Below are 16,719 nucleotides of genomic sequence, written 5' to 3'. Positions count from 1 at the left end.
GGTGTCCAGGTGCAAGAATAGGTCATGCTTGGATTTCATACGCGCGTAGACGCGCTGGCCTTCTGATCCCTTCCGCGTGCTCGCGGATTATAAACTTGATTTATGATAAGAAGAGTGTTCTAGCGCAAGAGCAAAGATCAGGTGTAAATCACCATTCACCTGTGTGCTCACGTAGTACACTACCTTTTTCTTTCGTTATACTAATGAATCATCCGTACTTAGTCTATCTCACTTCTATTTATTTACTGTCTCTTAACTCAGCCTGCCTTTCCCGTAGTCGGTCTGCGCTTGTTCTGAAGTCTACGGCACCCCTGATTGTGGAGATATTTCCTGGGACAAGATGCTCTCTTGCATCTCCAAGCCCCCTTTAGATCTTACATTATCCAATAGTCTCTGCACATCTCACGGCATAGAAAGATTGGCATTAGAAAAAACAAACCCACACAAATGTCCAGTGCCTGTGATGTTGTAGTCTGGCAGAGAGCTTCAAGCTAAGAGGGCAAACATCTATATGTACTATCGTATGGACATGTGTTCTGTGTCTCGGTGTAAACAAACAAGGCATGACCATCGTACCTCTATCAACCTCCATGTGCTAACTTTGTCGACAACACCACCATGTCGAGTGTTCCTTCCTTCGACGCGCGAGGGAGCAAGATTCCGTCGTCTTCCAACGCGGAGACGACCTCATTCCCAGCCAGCAGTCCAGACGGGCACGCGCACGCGTTTTCAATCAAAGAGCCTGCCGCGAGCACCTGCCAAGATATCCCAAGAGTGTCATCTGAAAAATCCGAACTTGTAGCTCCCGGCAAGTGAGTTTGCAAGCCCAGACCACCGCCTTCCATAGTTGCTCCCAGTCCCAGGTATTTAACCACCTCCAGTATTCCTCCGAAGCCTCCCAACCTTCTCCTAAACCACCAACATCTGGCAGTCAACCAGCCCTCGAGTTCGCGCGCGAGACATCCTCGCGCCCACGCCTACCAGTGCTTCTGCCTTCCTGTCCTCAGGACACCACCATCACCGCGCCCACGCGCGAGACTACAACCCAGGCCACTCAAGCCACTCCTCGGGACACCCAGGACCCCTGGGTACCATGGACCACGTGGGCGAGCACGCGAGGTAAGCATCGACTTGACACCCTAGATATTCACACAAGCACGCACCCTGCTGCGCCAGCTCTGCTCACACTTCCCCTTTCCGATCCTCTTCTCAATCCCACTCCCAGTCCGCAGGCACTTCATCGCTCAATCCCCTTCCCCATACGCGGGAACTTTACTGTCCAAATTCCCTGATCGTCGGACTTGAGAGTCGCACCGTTAGGCCAGTGTCGTTACGGTGTAGACTTCAGTTCACTGTCCCAATTCACTGTCCCCGTAGAGTGAGCTTGGGCCACCCAGGATGAGCTCAGTTCACTTGGATCTTGGCGCACCTTACCCTAGCGGGCTAGCGGGCGCCTAGGCTTGGCGGAGCACATGACGACGCGTTTGGGAGCGCTCTCAACGCGTTTTCACAATGCCCTATCCACCCATCCTCACACAAGCACTCAGAGTGATTCGAGCCATTCCAGGGATTCTCAGCACCACCCCCCTCTTTCCTCGCAATCCTCTCCTTGTGCTCAACATCGATGCGAGCCATTCGGGTTGGGGCCCAAGGTTCCTGTACGATCCCATGACTCGGAACAATCTGAGTGCTCATCTGTCGTGGCTCTTGAGAGAGACGACGCGCTTGAGGCCATCGGGACCACCTTTACCCGATGCCCAAGACCCTTTCGACAACACCCCTCCACCTCCTGCTGCCGATGTGACCCGCACTTCACGCACTTCACGACCTAACCATTCTTCATTTCCTAGTGCTCCGGCTGCCGGTGCCTTTCCATCACAGACTGGCACTGCCCCCCAGGACCCTCTTCATGGCACTGCCTCTACTCGAGGATCACATCTCGCTGCCACCCCTTCCACCAATGAGGTAGACGTCGACGACGCGAGCGGAATGGCAAAGCTGTCCGCCTACAACAGCCGCCGGCCAACATTGGCGACAAAGCAGCAACAGCAACTCCCCACTCCGGTCTCTACTACTAGAAGTACACAGATCGGAGCTTTGCAGCGCGCCTATTCCGCCAATGCTGCTGTCCGGCCCCAGGCAAGCTCTTCCTCGCCGCCGCCGCCCGTTAAGACAAGCGCCCGCGTGAAGGTCGAGTTTGACGACCTCTCCGACCCCATTGATCTCACCGAAGAAGATCGCAACGATGGGTCCAGCTCTGTGGTGGGCTTTGGCGACGACAAGAGGTTGTGGCGAGAGGACTATGGCGAGCGCCCTGAGCCTGTCTCCAGCCGTGGCCAAGCGAACCCCTATCAGCAGACCAAAGTTATCAAGACTTTGGACGAATTTGACGAAGAGTATCCAGACATCAATGAGATCGTCCCGCCCTCCTCAGCCGTCCGCTCAGCTCTCAAACGCAGCGCCACGGCGCCTTCAGATGTGAAGACGCATATCTCTACCCCTTGCCCGCCCGGAACAAGCCGTGCGTTTAAGGAACCCACGGTCCAGGGCCGTGAAGCCGCTCATGGTAGTTCTGCTGTACCCACTCAAACCGTCCCAACTGTCGCAGCATCCGCTCGCAAGCGAAAGTCGCCCGCGACTGCCGAATTCAACAGCGACGACTTTTTGGACGAGGAGGTGGACGCTTCATGTACCCCAGCCAACAACTCGTCAAACAAACGGGCGAAGCGTGCCGATGTTGTCTACGACTCGGAGGATGAATTCACCACGCCGGCCTCCCACGGATCGCCCGACGCTCAGTCGCCCCCAGGAGTTCAAGATATGGATGTGGACATGGAGTTTTCCATTCAGGAGACTCCCTCGAAAGCGCCGGCGCCGATGCCTATGGAACTCGATAATGTCGTCAGCAACGGGAGCAGAGCGACTGTCGGTAACACGCAGGGATCCCAAGCCTCGGTGCCTCAGCCTGTCAGCTCGGGGCAAAACCCAGCCTCGGAGGCTTCTCTCGGCTCTGAGATTGAGCGTAACAAGCATACCCTGGGCTTGTTTCTTTCTCGGCCCTCGGTTTTGGATGAGATGCTGCAACTTGTGGACTCCCAGCTCCAGGAGAACGCAGAAGCTTTTAGGAGATTTTTGACTCAGAGGGGGTTGAAAGAAGAGCGTAATCAAGAGCGCGAGCGCATCAAGAATGCGAAAAAGCCTTTGGAGGATAAGAAGAAAGCACTGCTTTCTCTCCAGGAGTCACATGCCTCGTACAAAACGCTGAACAGTGATCAGGAAGCCCTGGTAAACAAGATTGCGAAGGCGTATCGCGATGGCATTGACACAGAGGAGGATGAGGAACAGCTGCTGAAACTCGATGAAAAAATCGAGACCGCAGAGAAAACACTCATCGCCCACCTCATCAAGGCTGGCGTCGATGATCTCGATTTTCTTAAGAACCAAAACGACTCCATTGCGCCTGCCGACTCTTCCCCGAGGGCACAGGCCCATGCGGCCGATGCCAGGACTTCTCCGAGTGAGGGACGCATCATTCCTGAATGCCCTTCTTTAATTACAGGTCCTAGTCAGCCCCCCGCCACGTCGCAATACTCTGGTAGCCAATCTCAGCGAGGCCCATCCCAGTTTGCTGCACCGGCTCAGTTTGCTGCTCCTCAATTTCGACCGCCAGTTCCGCACTTCCCACCAAACCAACAACATACTCAGTTCTCGGGATCTCGGGTCCAGCCACCCTACCATCAAGCTGTGCCAAGCAGCTCGAATCACTTCGATGTTGACGAGGACGAACTTGCTGCTATGGAGGCAGCCTCGCAATTTGCACCACCACGGGCGCACAACAGGACCCAAACACAGGCGGCCGAGATAGACGAGTATGGACAAGACGATGTCCCGGACGATTTGTTGCTTAGCGTATATGAGCAATTTTCAGGAGGCCCGTCAGCACCCTCAGCGACTGCCGCTGTGCGAACAGCTGCCCGCTCTACGTTGTCTGAGGCCACTAGCAATAGTGCTCCCGCACCACCCAGGCGAGCTCTTGCAAAGCTTGCACCACCTGTGGTACGGAAGACTGCCATTCCGCCTGAGCTCCTGCAGTTTCCCTGGTCTGCAGATGTCCTTCGAGCTCTGAAAGACCGCTTTCGGCTCGTCAACTTCCGCCATAACCAGCTCCCAGCCATCAATTGCACTCTTGCCGGAGAGGATGCCTTTGTCATGATGCCGACAGGAGGGGGAAAATCGTTGTGTTATCAACTTCCCGCGGTTGTTCAAAGTGGAAAAACAAAAGGTGTTACCATTGTGGTGTCACCTCTCCTCAGTTTGATGAGTGACCAAGTTGAGCACATGGAAAGGATCAATATCCTGGCTGTGGCGTTCAATGGAAACCTGGCGGCAGCTCACAAACGACATATACTGGGGAAACTCAACCACGAGACGCCGGAAAATTTCTACCAGCTGCTCTACGTTACCCCGGAGATGCTCGCCAACGAGAATACCCAGATCCGGCGCGCACTTAAGATGCTGCACCAGAGAGGCAAGTTTGCTCGTTTGGTCATTGATGAAGCCCATTGTGTCAGTCAGTGGGGTCACGATTTTCGTCCCGACTACAAAGCTTTGGGCGAGTTCCGAAAGCAGTTCCCAGGTGTCCCGGTGATGGCCTTAACCGCCTCGGCGACCGAGAGTGTTCGGAAAGATGTTCAGCATCAGCTTGGAATGACAGGCTGTAAACTCTTCACGCAGAGCTTCAACCGGCCCAATCTCTATTATGAGGTCTTTCCCAAACCCCCAACCTATGTCGACCCGCTCGGCAGTTTGATCGCCACCAGATACAAGAATCAAACCGGCATCATCTACACGACGTCCCGCGCTTCTTGTGAGGGCATTGCTGGGAAGCTTGTGGAGAAGTATGGCATCAAGGCAGCGCCGTACCATGCCGGATTGGACGACAGGCCGGAGATTCAGCGGAAGTGGCAGGATGATGAAATTCACGTCATTGTTGCCACGATAGCCTTTGGCATGGGAATTGACAAGCCAGATGTGCGTTTTGTCATCCACGTCTCTCTTCCAAAAACCATGGAAGGGTACTATCAAGAGACCGGGCGTGCTGGGCGTGATGGGAAGCCTGCCGACTGCATCCTTTACTTTTCCTACGGCGACGTGACCAGTCTGAGGCGCATGGTGCAAAAAGATGAGCTTGATAAGGACGGCAAGCACGTGCGGTCACAGGCTGAGAAGGACAAGCAGCTGGAGCTGCTGGATAGGATGACGTTTTATTGTCTGAACACGACTTCTTGTCGTCGGACGCAGCTGCTGGGGTATTTTGGGGAAGACTTCAATGCTGCCAACTGCAACAAGCAGTGTGACTTTTGCCTTCTCGGCGAGAAAGTCACTCTTAAGCAGGTGGACCGCACTGACTGGGCCAAGGCTATCATTGACTTGATTCCCGGCATGGGTGCCAAAGGCGGCTCTATCGGTAAACTCGCTTCCGCTATGGCCGGGCGAGATAAGAAGAACTACCAACACCTGCCAGGCTTTGGCGTAGCACCCGGCATCAAAAACACAGCCATCTATCCTGTCATTATCGAGATGGAGAGGGTGAAGATAATTCATAGCACAGCGGAGACGAGCGCAAACGGCGGTCTTAATCTTTACTACCACGTAAGCAACAACACCCTTGAGTTTATCTTTGCCTTTGTACTGACAACACCTGTGTCTTAGGTCTCCAAGGAGAATTTCAGACACTTCTGGTCCAGCGGGACAAGACTGACCATCTTGATGCCCGAGCAGGATCTTTTCTCCCGCAAGTGCCTGGTCAAATCCGAAGCAATGGTTCGAGTACCGCCCTCTACCAATGTGTCGTCGCCTGTTTCTGCACCAGCGAGAAAGCGGCTGGCGCCTCGGCGGGGTCGACAGTTAATTGATGATGAGGCCGAAGGAGATTTTGGAGACGAACTCGGTTCCGGTGATGAAGACGAAGATATCCAAGACCACAGGCCGCGACATGCCAATGGCTATGCCAAGGACAATTTCGTGGTATCGGACTACGAGGAGGAAGTGGACTTTGACGCCGCCGCCCCATCTCGTCATCATCGCACCGCTACACGGCACCAGCAGACCCTGGATGAGCTTAGGCCATTTGATTTCTCTCAACTGGACCAGGTCCATCAAGGTATCACGGATCATTTCCTTTTTGAAGCGAAGCAGCTTGAGATTCAGATTAGGGCCGAGACAAACCATATTCGCCCCTTTTTCACTGATCAACAGTATCGCGAAATGATCGCTCGTTGGACAACGACTCCGGCCAAGATGTACACCATCCGCGGCGTCACTCCTGACAAAGTAGACCAGTGGGGTTCTCGCTTTGTGCCCCTGATTCAACAGCTGCACCAACAGTACCAGGAGATGATGAGCAACCAGGATCCCAGCAGAAATCAGTATTCTGGCGCTGCCACAATCGCCCCCAATGCTCATATAAGGAAGAAGGGGAATCGAGACGTCATTGTGATCAGTGATGGAGAGGAGGAATTTGGTGACTTTGACGACGAGGAAGATATGGCGAGTGGATCACAGTATGGCGCTGGCGCTCCCTATGTGAACCCCGAGGTGGCAGCCTTTCATCGAGAGCTTAAAGCAATGCAGAGGGAAGCTGATGCTGAGAGGCTTGCCAAAGCCGCCTCCAACTCTCAGCATCAAGGTTCTGGCTATGGCAGCAGAAGCGGTGGCGGGTCCTACTACAAGAAGAAAGGTGGACGGGGCAGCAACGGATACAGCCGCAATTCAGGAGGTGTAAGCAAGCGTGGAGGTTCTTCAGCCAAATCGGCAGGTGGCAGCAGCAGAAGCAAGGGCTCGTCTTACCCTCGGGGTGGAGGCGGAGGTGGAATTTCGGCCATGCCTCGTTAACATCTGCCATAGTGGATTCATCCCCTAGAATGCGGGTTGCGTTCATAGCATTGACTTTTTTTATCTCAGTCGATGTTTCACGAAGCTTTTTTCTTTGTTTCGATGACGACTTACGTGCATCGGACGATACTGTATATAACGACATAAGGGTTTTTTTTTCAGGGGAAGGGGGTCACAAACATGCGCATTGCATTTCATTCACAGCATTGGGCGGCACGGTGCATTAAAGAGAGGAGTTTCATTTTTTTGTCTTTGCGTGGTGCTGGGAGAGGGAAAGGGGGTAAAAGGCAGAGAGGGGGTCAAAGGGTGGGCTATCACCACACCAGACAAGCAAGCATCGCCTCGTCTTCATGCCTCAGACTTTTCAGCGTTTTTCTCAAGGCATATCATCACATTACGATACTCATTCACGCACAGGGTAGATCAATAGAGGAGGAGGATATTTGATAATTGCGAATTTGCTTTGCTCTAGGAGTTTTTTGTATGGGGGTAGTTGAGGGGTGGAAAAAAGGAGTGGTTGATCAGGATGGGAGAGGTGTTGGATTTCAAAGAAAAATAAGAACTCGTTACGTTCTCCAGGATGTAGCCGGATCATAGAGACAAAGAGAGAACTTATGGCATAAAGTAATAAACCCTAAAGCTTGGAGCTAAATTTTGCGGCCGGTAACGGTGTATAGCGGCTGGAGACGATTGGAATCATCTATAGCTAGCTGATAGCTAACAATTTATGCTAACTATAGATAATCCTATACAAGTATGAAAGAGAGTGTGTGAGAGTGTGTGTGGGAGTGTGTGTGGGAGTGTGTGTGGGAGTGTGTGTGGGAGTGTGTGTGGGAGTGTGTGTGGGAGAGAGAATTAATTCTAGGTGATAATGACTTATGATTAAAGAAAGTGTTTGTTATTTGTTCTCTTCTCACTAACAGTAACATTCTTAAAACAATAGTATTACAGTCTGTCCTCAATTTTAATCTTGAAACTTAACATACATAGTCAAGAACAAGCCCACAGACATACATCAACATATCAGTGGTTGAAAAGCTTCAGCCTTTGATTGACACATCTATATATATATATATATATATATATATATACTCTCTCTGTTCCCCTCATCCTAATTAACACCCCTTTTCCTCTCCCACCTCTTCCTCCGCCCAGTCCCCCTCTCTTTCCAACCTTTCCCCCCAAAACAAAACCCATTACAAACGCCCCAAATCCCAATGTGTGTGTGTGTGAGCTTTGTGTTGGTATTTCAATGTTTCTTTTAATGCTGATAATGATGATGATGCTGATAAATGGGGGTATATAAATGAAGAAGTAGTGATAAGAAACCCAAGTAAAAAAAAAAAAGGTAACAAGGCGGACCACAACAAACCCGAACGAAGTAAAATAAAAAAAAGGAGGTAATGTTTTGTATGCGTAAAAGTGTGAAAACCCCCCCAAACTCGGCATGTCTCTCCTTTCCCAAACAAACATTTTGAAAGTATATACAGGCAGAATATAACGAAAAAGCCCAACATGAACAAAACCCCCTACATCTGCCTGTGTTGACAAAAGTTGGACAAAAGGCCAAGGAATAGTCCATCGTAAAAGCTGTCAAGAAGCCAGGTATGATCCAGGATTATGTGGTTATTGAAACCAAAAAGGGCAGGTGTGGAGGCCCAACCCCAGCCGTATAAGAAAAAAGGTATGAAGAATAGACAAAAGTGTTTGTGAATCGAAAAAGAAAAAAAAAGAAAAGAAAATTATAAAAAAAAAGGCGGACGAGGGGCCAAGCCGTCTATCAGGTCGTAACATCTTTCAGTCGTCATATCCTGCCAGCCTGTCCCCCTCCTATCCGTCCCAATTTTTTCCCCCTCTCCCCAGGAAGATTTGTGATAAGATGGTGTGTATGTCCTCCAGAGGCATCTGCAGTGCCGAACCCACCTGGCTTTGATTGCTGACCACGTCTCCCGCTGGGCAGGTAATAATGTTTGTTGATGTTTTTTTTTTTTTCGGTGGCACCTAGCCCTCCAGCTCGGCGGTAATCTCGCCGCGTACTGTTCGGCACCATTGGAGAATGGCATCCTCAAAGTCAAGCCAGAGTTGCGGGCTTGTGTTGTACTGGAGGCCAAGAGCATCGGTCTTGAGCAGCACCTCCCATCGTAGCTCGGCCGCCTTGAGCCAGTAGCGCAAGTTGTCAGCGGCGCGATATGGCTTCTGGGTGTCGCCATGGAACGAGGCGATGGCACCAAACCTCCGGCGAGACTTGCGAACCGCACAGTTGTGCAAGTGAACCAGACGCTGGCCGTTGGACAGGGACGCAAGAAACGGTGTGGGGAGCGTTTGCTCACCCAAAGGCTTCGTCCGGTCAATGGGGACCCATGTGGGAATGGTTGGCATGTTCTCGATGGGGTCCTTGATGCCGTGCAGCATCGACTGTATGAAGGCTTCCTCGCGCTGAATTTCCCGGCCCTCCCACCCTTCATCGCGCAACCAAGTCCACCCCTCCCGCTCAGCAGCCTCGGCAGCCTCTATCTCAGCCTCAGCAGCCAGCATGCTGTGGAGCCCGGAGATCCATTCATTCATAGTGTGGAACTCGTCCTCACGCATGCCGCCAGAGAACCCCCGAGTTGCCATGCGCTTGAGCACCTCCATCACAGAGAGCAAGGCACTGCGAATCTCCTTTTCCGACTTGATGGCATCCAGGCGGTCAGGTCGGTCGTGGGATGTGTAATAGATCTTGGCCGCCCGGATAGCCAGCGTCATGACATCAAGGATGTGCATGCCCTGAATCTCAAACCACCCAATATTGCTCCTATTGCTCCGGGTGCTTCTGGTAGACCCCGAACGTGCGCGTGAGTCGGCTCCCGTGTCATCAGTCAAATGAATGGAAATCTTGGGCGAATCGTCTGGTGGGGCCTTGGCGTCTTTTGCTTCCTTCAGTGATCTTTTGGCAGTATCGAGGGCGTTCGTGAGCTCGGTTCTTAATTCAGCAACCGTCGGCGGCTTTGGGACTGCCTTTTCTCGGTGAATGTATGTGCTGGTCGTCGGAGGGGGCATGTTGAGATCCTCCTCGTCGTACTCGTCCTCGGAATAGAATTCCTCCGGGTGTTGCTCATCGGTGGGCGATTCGACGAGGGAACCGCCGGCCAAACTGACAAAGCTACTGTGCGCACCCAGATCCGGGCTGCTTCCCATGGATGCGTAGCTCGAGTCATGGTCACTGACCGGGGCCTTGAGACTAGAAAACGACACGGAATCGAGCGAAGAAAGATCCAGTGTTTGTGCCTTGCTGTCTCTTTTGCGTGCCAGCCGACCACCCTTCCCGTCCAGCAAACCGGTCCGTGCAAAGTAGTACTGAAGATGTGCGATGCTCCCGAGGCTCAGGACGCTCTCCCGAGCGCGGGCGCTGGCAGCGAAGTCAGTTCCCTGGGGACGCATGTAACCCCGGCGCCTGCTCGAGCTCCTGGACCCCGACGGTGTCACTGGCGTGTAGGGCATATCCATGCCGTTCATCGAGTCCCGATTATTGAGTGGAAGATTGCCCGTGTAGATATCAGAGACACGAGAGGGACGGTAGCTCTCTGAGGACTGGCGTGAGAAGGCCGAGCTGTCGCTCCCAAGAGACTCGCGCACATTCGAGGCTTCTGTAGTTGCGGAGCCATGAGAGACGGTCGAGCCCACCGAAAGGCAGCGTGTCGGGTCAGAGCGAGGGCCGAGGGCCGGGCCGGGAGCTTTGTCGAGCGGAGGAGAGGCACAGCGTCCGCTGGCGGGCTCACCAGAAGCAGCTGCCATCTTGATATCGAGTGAGGACGAGAGGTAAAAGGCCATAGGCCGGAGTGTGCCTATTTCGGTATACCAAGAGCGATCGTCGGCGATGACGTCGTTTCTTTCTGTCTGGTACGAAGGCTGCTGCAGCGTCTTGAACAGAGCAAAGTGTGTTGTTCCACGGCAGGGAGCCCAGTGGGCGAGTGGCTGTCGTTGGTGGTTGATTGAGGCAGAAAGTAAACAAGAGACGGCTCAACGCACAACGGGAGGCAAGTCTCAGACACTGAACGTCTGGGTTTTTCGGGAGGGTTTTTCGGGAGGGTTTTCCGGTGAGGGGGGATGGATAGGCAAAAGGGAAAAAAGCGAGGTCCAGGCGATTCTGCTGTGTGTGGTATTTCTGTGGGCAGGCAGGTTGGGCGAGGGTGGGCAGGCAGAAGAAATGAGATAACTTCATGCGGTAGAATTGCCTGTGACTGTCTCGCCTGCTCTCGCCCAGGGGGTCCGATGGCTTGATGCAGCGCCGGTGGGGATTGGGGACCGATGGCCCACCCCCTGGTCTGCGACACGGAAGGTGGGGAGATGAGGACACGGTCCACTGCCAACGCGTCGGTTCACACAGCTCGAACCCCGCCGAAGCTTTTTTATTTTTTGTTTCCTGACACAAAAGCAACCGGCGAGAAGCCTGCGATCACTGACGAAACCCTTTGATCTTGACAGCGGAAGCCGCGGAATGTCTCGTAATGCTTTTCTGTCATTCTCGCCACGGAGCAACGCCCCGGCAACGCGAGGAGATGTTGAGAAGGCCACGTGCATACCCGGCTGGCTTCTTTTCATTACGACATCTGGGCGTCTGTCTCCATTTCATCTGATGTTGAGCAGTGGTCTGGACGTCTGGATCTCTGGTGAGCATCTTTCTCTTTTGAATCTCTCAATATCTCTTCACGACTTTGACCTCGGCTGAAGCCAATGATTGGTGTTCTGTTTGACTGCAATGCAGACTCGGGAGCATCCATCCAGGTTGCATTGCAGCATTTCTCTTTGCTCTCCGCAGCGGCCATCAGCGGCCCGTCTTGATGGTTACCTTATGTGAGGTAATTATTAGCAGAAGCGTCTGATCTTTGCAAAACAAAAGACAGCTGCATGAGCTTGACCTAGCTGCTGTGTCTTCAGTGACAGGCCGCAGAAGTGAAGCCGATCGTCATCTCTTCATGATATATATTCCCTCTGTCTCGTCAGCCGACAGAAGAAGAGAGGCCCAACCTTGGCCCGAGCATGTGGTTACGCAACGCTAGAAAGGGGCCCCTGGCTTGCCGACCATACCGGAAATAGGTTTAATCTTCTAGAATCCCTGTGCCCCCATCAAGCGTTTCAGCACCCGTCGCCCGTCCGGGCTGGCGAACTGCCGTCATCGGGTAGTGCTTGTGCTCTGGAAGACACTGAATATTACGACCTTGTAACTTCGCTTTTTGTGATATCGTCAAGAGCGCTCTGGGGGACTACACAGTAAATATCTGGAGAGCAAGGTAACAGTCATGGAAGGCGCCGGGCTCATTGGACGATCCCATCGAACGTGACTGCGGGTTCCCGAAGGGCACCCAACACAAGATTAACACCCCCCAAGCTAGAGGAGGCGAGACAGGCCTCTGGGAATTGTTCTTTTTTAATAATAATAACTTGGCCCCCTCTGGCACTTCTGTCGGCCTTTTGGGCCTGCTCTGTTCTGCTCTATCTGCTCTGCTCTGTTCTGCTCTGCTCTGCCCTTTCCAACCATTTCTCTTTGGAAGCAGCCTTCATAACATCACACCTACCTTGCTGATCAAAACGGGATGCTGTCGACCAGTCACTTGTCTCTTCATTTGCATCGGCCCACTGCCATTTGCTGCCACACACCACGATTGAAACCCGGCAGAATTCCCCTCTGCGGCGTGTTATCCAACCACTAACGCAAGGCAAACTGCGTTCCATCGCGAATTCAGACCACAGCCGACCCTGGGGGGGGGGGGATTTTTATGGGGAAAAGACGCAGAACGCAGCTCGCATACGCACCCTCTGACGCCGCCAAGCTAGAACGCTCTGTCGCTGTCGGCTGCCGTCCAAGTGCCCGCAAAAAAAAAAAAGAGAGGGAGCTCAGTCGAGCCAGTGTTCCGAATGACGGCTCTTGCTACTACTGCTGCCCCAGGCAGTAGCCATCACGAACTCACCGCTCCGATTATCACGGCGACGGACGTGTCCGAGTCACCCGATCTTTTGCCCCTTCGCGCGTACGAGACGACGGATCAACACCACGTCGGTAACGGTACCAGCACCACCACCAGCGATCGCCACAACGGCGACCCGCCAAACACTACCACTAACACTAACAACACTAACCCGCAACAACAACAAAAACAAGCCCAATCTCAGCAACAGCTATCGGCAGACGACCCTGCAACCTCTTCCCGGGCTACCACTCCCGGCCCTTCAGCATCAGTCCATCGCGCAAGAAAGCCGTCTCCAGGCCTAGCAGCGCGATTAAAAGCCCTCGGCTTTGGCTCCTCCCGCAAAACCGCCTCGCCCCCTCCTCCCATCCAGCAAGATATCGGCCGTCTTCCAGAGGAGCAACTTAGGAAACTAGACCAGGGACACCAGGTCAACTCCGCAGCTGCCGTCATTGAACGGAGGGGTAGACCCTGGAAGGGTCACATCATCCGAATCCCCTCGAGATCGAGCCTCAAGTCGGACAAGTCGTCGCACAGCAACAACAACAACAACAACAACAACAACAAACCGGCCCTCGAGTCGCCCGCTTATCCGTCCCCGAGTATCGAACAAGAATTATCATCATACCCAAAACCAGAGCTGCTCCCAGAAATTACTACCACAGAACCGCTGGAAATGGACACGAATAAATATCGTCTGCCTGACCACACCAATGGCAATGGGGTGAAGGCGCAGTTGGACACAAGGGAGGAGCATATCGCGAGGGATACCCGACCGCCGCCACCACCGCAGACGCCAGAAATTCCACCTCCGCCGCCGGCAAAGGATACGCCTCCAACGACAACAACGTCGCGCACGTTTAGTCCAGCCACCCCGCCTTCTGGAGACGTTTTCAACCCGGATTCGATTGCATTGAACCCGCTGGGTTTGCAACGGCCCGGGTCGATTTACACGTTATCTCGAGCCTCGTTTGCCAACCAGTTGGCGCAACTAACGTCGTTGCAACTCCCAGATGCCGAATCTCTGTCTAGCAAAGTCTCGGCCATTCCAACAGCCCAAGTAGCCACCAGGGCACTCATCGGCGCGGCGGAACAAATTCGAGGGTGGATCTCCAAAGCGTCCGAGGTAATTGGCGGTCTGGAAAGCGAAGATGACGTCGAGTGGGCCGCCGCCGGGGGTCGCGAGGGGGTGGAAGAGGTGGAAAACGCCATCATTCGGTTCGAGGAGTTGATTAAGGTCTATGTCGGCGCGATTGAGGAACTGCAGGCTAGGGAGGACATTGCGGCCGTGTCGGCGGATGATCTCAGGAGGGCGGTGGCGCAGATGGAGGCTATCCTGGAGGAGTGGGGGCTGATGCGCAAGACGCTGCACAATGTCAAGGCGCAGGTGGAGATTGCGATGGAGTGGGAGGAGTTGTGGAACATGGTGTTGGGGGATATCGAGAATGAGCTGAACGAGTTGAGCAGGTTGGTTTTTGAGATGGAGGAGAGGAGGCACAAGAGCGTGTTTGGGGCCGAGGAGGGAGGGGAGCTGGATACTATTGCTGAGGATACGACGCCCGGGGGGTTGAGGCTGCCGGTGGGGCAGCAGCAGCAGCAGCAGCAGCAGCAGCAGCAGCAGCAGCAGCAGAGCAATCGGTTTAGTCTGCCTCCGTTCCCTCTGAGTCCTGGGTCGCCGAGTCCTGGGGCGATGGGGATTTCGCAGGACGATTCGAGCTTGTTGGCGCTTTTTGCGAGGATGCAGCCGCTTAGGGCTTCGCTTGACTTCTTGCCCATGAGGCTTTCGGTTTTTGAGGCGAGGGCCGAGGATACGTTTCCTACTGCTTGTGAGGAGTTGGAGATGAGGAGGGCGGATTTGGATGCCAGCTATAAGAAGCTGGAGAAAGATGCCGAGTCGCTCCGTAAAGAGCTGGGCGAGGACAGGTGGATTTTGGTGTTTCGCAATGCTGGTCGGCAGGCGCAAAAGATGTACGAGTCTGTTGAGAGAAGTACGACCTGGCTACGGGAGGCGATTGAGTCTGGGTTGCATTTGACGAGCCCGCCGGCGATGAGCAAGAAGATTGAGAACTACGAGGCCAGGAAGACGCATTACGGGGAGGCGATCGAGAGGCTTTTGACGATTATCGATAAGGGGGTCAAGGATAGGTTTACTATTAATGGGGAGATTTCACGGTTGCATACCGAGATGAGGGCGAAGTGGGAGGGGTTGAAGAGGCAGATTGCCGAGCTTGATCTTGTGCTGGAAGAGATCCAGCAGGAGAGGAAGAGTCAACAACTACGGGACTCGGTCTCGAGTATCCTGTCGAACGGCCGGTCTACGATTCAAAGCGCCCACGAAACACCCGAGAGCTCGCCCCCGTCGTCAGTGATAATGTCCAGCCAGCCGGCCAGCTCCCAGACCAACATCCGGATCTCCAAATCCCGCTCCACCAGCGGCGGGAGCTCACTGCCGCAACCAAGCAGCAGGAGGATGTCCTCCCTCCCCACGCCCTCCCACTCCTCTATCACCCGAAAGCCAGTCGCGGCACGAATGTCGACTCTGTCGGTCCCCTCTAGGGAAGGGTCGGCCACCCCAACAGGAAACCGCACCTCCCGATCGCCTTCTTCGCTGTCCAACCGTCCGAAATGGAACGCATCAACCAACACGTCGGATGTCGACACGGGCCACAACTTCAAACCCTTGACGTTGACAACCCCAAGTCCGTACGCTAAGAAAACTCCGACTCCGGTCCGGTCAACCTCTGCCCTCACCCCTTCTTCGTCCAGCTCAAAGCTACCTACGTTGCGAAGCCCGCTTGGCAGAGCCTCGAGTGCGTCACCTCTGCCGGAGGATGATTTGATGACTACTCCCAAATCGCACTCTAGGCTCTCGTTTCGGGAGCGGTTGGCTTCTACCCCGGGGCCGTATGCGCAGAGGCCGAGGCTGGCGAGCTCGGCGACCATGGCTGGGTTGAATAGGGATCGGAGGGCGAGCATGATGCCTTCTTCGAGGCCGCTGGAGCAGAGTCCTGACGCGGCCGCGAGGCCGGCGAGTTCGATGGCTGGGATGATGGGGGGTAGTAATGGGAGGAGGTCGAGTTTGTTGCCACTGCCGAGGGAGAGTGGTGGTGACTTTAGGAGGTCGACGAGTGGGTTGGTGACTGGGAGGGCGTCTCCGCAGGCGGTGGAAGGGGCTAGGGTTGCGATGGGGTTGGGGAGTAGGAACAAGAGTGCTATGGGGAATAGGACCGGGGATTCACAGGAGAGGAAGGATACGAGGCCTAGGTGGAGGGGGTAGAGACGTTCTTCTTCTAGCCTGGGATGTCGAGGTCGAGGGAGGGGGGTTGAGGAGGGGTAAGGGGTGTTGGTTGGTGGGTTATAAGGACAAGCGTGTATTGCTTTTTCTGTCTTTTTGGGAGCATGGAGTTTATCTTTGGCTGTGTATCTTGTTGATGCAATGTTATGAGAGCACTAGAGGGGAGTGGGGGTGTTTTGCTAAGGGTGAGTCAGGAGGGTGAGGGTGAGAGGGGGGGGGGGGGGGAAGAACAGCGAGAAGGGATTATGATTGTGGTTAATTCGGTTTCTCTTTTTTTTTTCTATTTTGGCCCCCGGTTATGGGTTTTTTGCCTGCTTTTTTGTTGGAGGGGACAAGGGCAAGAATTCTCTCTCTCTCTTTCTCTCTACTTCTTTGTTATACCCCGTAGGATTATCATACCCAGTGTTCATTTTTTTAGGAGTTTTAGTTTTTTTTTATTGTAGTTTTTTTTTGGAATGGTTTTATCATGAGCCAAATATCATCATCATCTTCTCACTCATATCTTTTTCTGCTGTTGTTGGCTTTTTTTTGTTTTTGTATGATATGATTAATTAGGATTTGAGCTGAGAGGATGGATGAAGATCT

General features: G+C 53.7%; 3 protein-coding genes across 3 annotated transcripts; 2 read left to right on the top strand and 1 right to left on the bottom strand.

Moving 5' to 3' along the window:
* Positions 1-1,668: 1,668 nt before the first annotated feature.
* On the top strand, positions 1,669-6,894 carry PODANS_1_10750 (uncharacterized protein; the record flags this gene model as incomplete). The annotated part of the gene is made up of 2 exons (XM_001908702.1): positions 1,669-5,652; positions 5,800-6,894. The coding sequence occupies 2 exons, from the start codon at positions 1,669-1,671 to the stop codon at positions 6,892-6,894; spliced, it is 5,079 nt and encodes a 1,692-aa protein (XP_001908737.1).
* A 1,742-nt stretch (positions 6,895-8,636) lies between these two features.
* On the bottom strand, positions 8,637-10,704 carry PODANS_1_10740 (uncharacterized protein; the record flags this gene model as incomplete). Its single annotated transcript, XM_001908701.1, has 2 exons — positions 8,637-9,048; positions 9,128-10,704. The coding sequence occupies 2 exons, from the start codon at positions 10,702-10,704 to the stop codon at positions 8,637-8,639; spliced, it is 1,989 nt and encodes a 662-aa protein (XP_001908736.1).
* Positions 10,705-12,789: 2,085 nt separating this feature from the next.
* PODANS_1_10730 (uncharacterized protein) lies at positions 12,790-16,116 on the top strand (the record flags this gene model as incomplete). The annotated part of the gene is made up of 1 exon (XM_001908700.1): positions 12,790-16,116. One exon carries the CDS (start codon positions 12,790-12,792, stop codon positions 16,114-16,116), a length of 3,327 nt encoding a protein of 1,108 aa, XP_001908735.1.
* Between the last annotated feature and the right edge of the window lie 603 nt (positions 16,117-16,719).

This window comes from Podospora anserina, chromosome 1 (genome assembly GCF_000226545.1).
Source record: "Podospora anserina S mat+ genomic DNA chromosome 1, supercontig 2".
Taxonomy (NCBI): Eukaryota; Fungi; Ascomycota; class Sordariomycetes; order Sordariales; family Podosporaceae; genus Podospora; species Podospora anserina.
Note: the sequence above shows the minus strand (reverse complement) of the source record. Positions and strands in the feature narration are given on the sequence as shown.